The 5,973-nt window shown below is 43.2% G+C and overlaps 1 protein-coding gene across 1 annotated transcript; it reads left to right on the forward strand.

Moving 5' to 3' along the window:
- LOC104792463 (aquaporin TIP1-1) lies at positions 1 to 1,142 on the forward strand. Its single transcript, XM_010518607.2, has 2 exons — positions 1 to 479; positions 561 to 1,142. Exons 1-2 carry the CDS (start codon positions 96 to 98, stop codon positions 930 to 932), a joined length of 756 nt encoding a protein of 251 aa, XP_010516909.1. The 5' UTR covers positions 1 to 95; the 3' UTR covers positions 933 to 1,142.

The following is a 5,973-nucleotide window of genomic DNA, read 5'->3' on the forward strand; positions in this document are numbered from 1 at the left end:
GAGCACAGAGTAGAACAGAGGAACTCATCATCAATCACATCTCCCTCACTCTTCTAACATCTAAGACCGATTCAATCTCAGCTGTCCGTCCGATCATGCCGATCAGAAACATCGCCGTTGGCCGTCCAGATGAGGCGACCCGTCCCGACGCCTTGAAGGCAGCGTTGGCTGAGTTCATTTCAACTTTGATCTTTGTCGTCGCTGGTTCAGGCTCTGGCATGGCTTTTAACAAGCTCACTGAAAACGGAGCCACTACTCCTTCCGGTCTCGTAGCTGCTGCACTGGCTCATGCCTTTGGACTTTTTGTAGCTGTCTCCGTTGGTGCTAACATCTCCGGTGGACACGTTAACCCTGCCGTCACTTTCGGCGCTTTCGTTGGTGGTAACATCACTCTCCTCCGTGGTATCCTTTACTGGATCGCTCAGCTCCTCGGCTCAGTCGTCGCTTGTCTCATCCTCAAATTCGCCACCGGCGGCTTGGTATGTCAAATTAGTTATTTTTATCTGTTTTTGACCTAACTTTTCCCTCAAGTAACTAATTAACTTTTTGAAAATTTCAAGGCTGTGCCGGCTTTTGGACTCTCTGCCGGAGTAGGAGTGTTGAACGCTTTCGTTTTTGAGATCGTGATGACGTTCGGGCTTGTTTACACCGTCTACGCCACCGCCATTGACCCCAAAAACGGGAGTCTTGGAACAATCGCTCCAATCGCAATTGGTTTCATAGTTGGAGCCAACATCTTAGCTGGAGGAGCATTCTCCGGAGCCTCCATGAATCCCGCCGTGGCTTTTGGACCAGCGGTGGTGAGCTGGACCTGGACCAACCACTGGGTCTACTGGGCCGGACCTCTTGTTGGCGGTGGAATCGCCGGACTCATCTACGAGGTTTTCTTCATCAACACCACCCACGAGCAGCTCCCAACCACCGACTACTGAATTCATCTCTCTTTTTCTCTCTTGTGTAATTTTATCCGTCTTTGAATTTTAATGTTTTTGTATTTTATTCCGTTTGTGTAATTTCGAACCATCAAGGGGTTTATGACCGTTGGATGATCTTCTAGATGAATCCTTGTCCGTTGATTTCAAGAGTGGTAATTGCAACTACTATAATGTGAATTAAGTGTCCATCTCATCTTAAGTGTTCAAGTGTTCCAATCTTTTTTGTGTCATTTGTTTTTCCAAATTTTTAATTTCCACATCAGTTTTAAATTTTAGTTGATATATGGAGACATGGAGTAGTACATATATTTAAAATTAGTTATATTAGATAGCATATTGAACTATTGAAGTACGTCAAATTTTAAGAAATGAGAAAACGAATTATGAGTACTTAATTTAACCTATAAAACTATTGTGGTGCTAAGGATATAACGCCTAGCTAGAGAAGCTTTGTTACAAGTTTTGATCTGTTAGTGTCAAAAAAAAAAAAAAAATCGTATACGCATGTAGAAAGTTGAAAGTTGTGATTGTTGGCGTACGTTTTGCAATAAGGGAGTAAAATGAAATTGTGGGTCAGTCAGTGAGAGTAGTAGTGACTACGGCTTTTGTAGTTTTCTGTCCATGTGTATTTGCATTTTGTAAAAGTTGTGAAAATTAATGAAATAACAACGAGAAAATTATTTCACTTATTTAATGCAGTATATGTAAGAAATGGATCGAATAGCGTTGCAAAACTGAGAAAAACTCTCTCTGTAATTAAACTGAAACAAAGTTTGGTTCTTATAAGAATCTTACAACTGAGAAACCGAAATAAACGCAACTAAAAAGACTAGAGCTCGTGTCCTACAAATCAGGACTACGACTTATTCAATTTGAAACTTTCAAACTCAACACAACAACCTTAAAGACACGTTTTATTCTTCAATTCTTCCCCTAAACTGGAACCTCTCCTTCCAGTTTACTCTTCCTCACAGCACACTCCCATTCTTCTTCTCAATTTCTCGAACACTTCAAGTCTAACAGCCTTAGTCATGATATCAGAAATCTGTTCTTGAGTTGAGCAGTAATCCATCCTGATGACTCCGTCGTTTACCAATTCACGTAAGAAGTGAAACCTTACATGAATGTGTTTGCTCCTGCCGTGTAACACCGGGTTCTTGGACAATTTGATGGTTGAACTATTATCACAGAACATAACGGTACCTTCTCTTTGATCATACCCAATTTCCTCAAGAATGTTCCTCAGCCACACTGCCTGACATGCTCCATAGGCTGCTGCAACAAACTCTGCCTCAGTGGTGGATAGAGTCACTATAGGCTGCTTCTTTGATGCCCATGAGACAGCTCCTCCTCCAAGCATAAAGACATACCCTGAAGTGCTTTTCCGATCATCAACATCTCCTGCGTAGTCACTATCAACAAAACCAACAAGTTCTTGCCCTTCTCCTCTCTTGTACTGTATACCATGTTGCTTAGTTCCTTGTACATATCTCAATATCCTCTTTGCCGCCAACATAAGTTGCTCATTGGGTGTCTCCATGTAGCGACTAACCAGATTTACAGAAAAAATTAAGTCTGGTCTAGTTGCAGTTAAGTACCTTAGACTCCCCACAAGTTGTTTGAATGTCGTGGGATCAACAGCTTCTCCACCTCCCTCTTTTGACAACTTACTTCCTGGTACAATCGGATTCTTCACAGCATTACAACTCTCCATTCCATATTTCACCAACAGTTCTTCAGCATATTTCTGTTGACTGATGAAGATACCTCTTTCTTCTTGAACAACTTCTACACCCAGGAAATACTTCATCTTTCCCAGATCAGTCATGGAGAACTCTCTCATCATTGATTTCTTGAACTCCTCCAGCATTGTAGTTGAATTTCCTGTGTAGATCAGATCATCCACATACAAGCTTACTATTAAGATGTTACCTCCTTCTTTCTTCACAAAGAGCGTGTGCTCACAGTAGGCTTTCTCAAACTTCTCCTTCAAAAAGTAGCCCTCAATCCGACTGTACCAGGCTCTTGGTGCCTGTTTGAGTCCGTACAATGCCTTCCTTAGCTTGTATACTTTGCTTGATTCATCTTCAACTACAAAACCCTTTGGCTGTTCTACATAAACCTCTTCATCTAATTCTCCATGTAGGAACGCACTTTTCACATCAAGCTGAAACACTTTCCAATTTTTATCTGCAGCCATCGCAAGGATCAATCTGATTGTGTCCCATCGAGCAACTGGAGCGAAGACCTCATGAAAATCAACTCCATACTTCTGATGATACCCTTTAGCCACCAATCTTGCCTTGAACTTTTCTATCTCTCCTTTCTCATTGAACTTTGTTTTATACACCCATTTAACCCCGATCACTTTTGCTCCATGAGGTAGATCCATCAGCTCCCAAGTGTTGTTTTCTTCAATGGCTTTGATTTCAGCTTCCATGGCCTTTCTCCATACTTCTTGCTGCACTGCATCCTCAAAACGATATGGATCATCAGTTGCAACGAACATGGCCAGGAAGTTATCTTCTTCTTCTGAAATCACAAACCCTGCATTCCCTGTGACGTAATCTTTCATCCACACAGGTGCTTGGCGGTTTCGTTTCGTTCCATGAGCTATAGGCGTTTGATCAGTACCAGTTTGTTGAGTCTCCACTTCACCACCCTCTTCTTCTTCGTTGTTTTCTGGTGAACGTGGTGGCTCAGCTACTTCATTCTCATTCGCAGCTCCCACTGTTTCTTCACCCTCTGTTTCCGTTATCACCTCGTTCCATGTCAACTCGTTACCATGTATCTCATCATCCCAACTCCAACCTCTGGTTTCATCAAAATGAACATCTCTACTAATCACTATTTTCTTCGTCGCAGGATTGTAAAGACGATACGCCTTTGATTCCTTGCTCAAACCAAACATCACACATTTGACACTCTTCTCATCGAGTTTGATTCTTCGTTTGTACGGCACCAAAGCATAAGCAACACACCCAAAAATCTTTAGATGCCCCACTGATGGTTTGTGCTGACTCCACATCTCCTCAAGTGTGATGTCACCTAATGCTGCTGATGGACATCGATTCAAGATGTGAACCGCATATTGAACCGCTTCTGCCTAAAATCTCCTTGGCATCGACTTCTCCAGCAGCATACACCTTGTCATATTCATGATACTCCTGTTTTTCCTCTCTGCTACCCCATTTTGTTGTGGTGTGTAAGCAGCAGTAAGTTGGCGTTTGATCCCACTCTCCCTACAGTAATCCTCAAACATCTTTGAGTTGAATTCTCCACCTCTGTCTGTTCTCAAACACACCAAAGGCTGTCCCAACTCCCTTTCTGCACTAGCTTTAAATTCCTTGAAGGACTGCAGAGCTTCTGATTTTTCTGTCAAGAGAAATGTCCAACATTTTCTGCTATAATCATCAATAAAATTGATAATATACCTCTTTCCACTCTCTGACACTGGTGAGATAGGACCACATATGTCGCTGTGAACAAGCTGCAGTGCTCTTGTTGCTCTCCAATCACTCTTCTTTGGGATGTTGTCGCGATTCTGCTTCCCCTTTAGACAGACATCACAGGTGGATTCAGCTTCTTCAAGGCTAGCGACTGATAGTCCATTCACCATCTCCTTCTCTGCTAGAGTTTTTAGACCTCTGTAGTTAAGATGACCAAATCTTTTGTGCCACAGTTGCTCTGTTTTCTCCATCACCTGAAAACACTTGTGTTCTTCCACCTCTCTACCCATTCTTACTGTAGCATGAACAACAAACATCCTGTTTTTGGTCATAGTCGAGTACATCACCATAGTTCTCTGCTCCTTGTGCCAGATCTCACATACGTTGTCTTCAAAGATCACTCTAAGCCCTTTCTGCTGCAGCTGTCCCAAGCTAAGGAGGTTGTTTTTTAGACCAGGCACATAGTAGACTGAGGTAATTACTCTGACTGTGCCATTTATCTCCAATCGCAGGCTTCCCTTTCCTTCTACTATCATCCTTCTATCATCTCCAAGTTTGACGTTCTGTCTAAAGGCACCATCGAACTCACTGAACCACTCCTTGGTTCCACACATATGGTTACTGCACCCAGAATCCAGGAACCATATCTGCTCCTGATCCTCCATGTCGACATAAGACATTAGCACCATGTCTTCTTCCAACTCTGCATAGTTAGCTTCTTTGTCCCACTCTGGACATTCTGACTTATAGTGTCCCTTCTTGTGACATTTGTAACACTCTACCATCTCCCTTGAAGCGCCTCCACGCCCTCTGCCTTGGTACAAACCATGACCTCGACCTCGGTTTGATGGTCCGCTTCTGCCTCTGCCATAGCTTGGCCTCCATTGAGCTTCCACCTTAAGCGCATGCTCTTCTCCTCTAAGCCTGCTTAAGTTTTGCTCATGCACCATCAAAGAACTTTGCAGTCCATCCACCGTCATCATCTTGATGTCATTAGACTTTTCTATTGCACACACGGCGTACGTGAACTTCTCCACCAGAGTGCGTAGGATCTTCTCCACCACCTTCGGATCTGGCATGTCTTCTCCCAAATTCCTCATGTTGTTGGCAACCTCCATCACTCTTGAGAAATAGCCATTGATGGTCTCACCATTCTTCATCTCGAGGATCTCAAACTCTCTGCGCAACCTCTGCAATTGTGCGCTTTGAACCCTGTCATTGCCTTGAAACTTCCTCTTCATCGACTCCCATAGATCCTTGGATGTCTCCTTCTTTAGAATCGTCTTGAGGATCGTTTTGTCGATGGATGCAAACAGGTAGTTTTTCACCTTATGATCTGTGACAGTCTTCTCCGCCAACTCCGTTCTTTGTGGTCCGGTGAGAATCACATTCCTCTCCTGCCGTGGAATTCCAGTCTCAATGAGATCCCACCACTCTTTGGATCTGAGCAGATTCTCCATGAGCATCGCCCAGTGCTCATAGTCTCCATCGAACTTAGGCACAATCAACGTGTCTTTTTCACTCATTCTCTCTGTGTTGTAATCCTCAGGTTTGTGACAAGCAAAGCTCTGATACCACTTGTAAGAAAT

This window comes from Camelina sativa, chromosome 6 (genome assembly GCF_000633955.1).
Source record: "Camelina sativa cultivar DH55 chromosome 6, Cs, whole genome shotgun sequence".
NCBI classification, from domain to species: domain Eukaryota; kingdom Viridiplantae; phylum Streptophyta; class Magnoliopsida; order Brassicales; family Brassicaceae; genus Camelina; species Camelina sativa.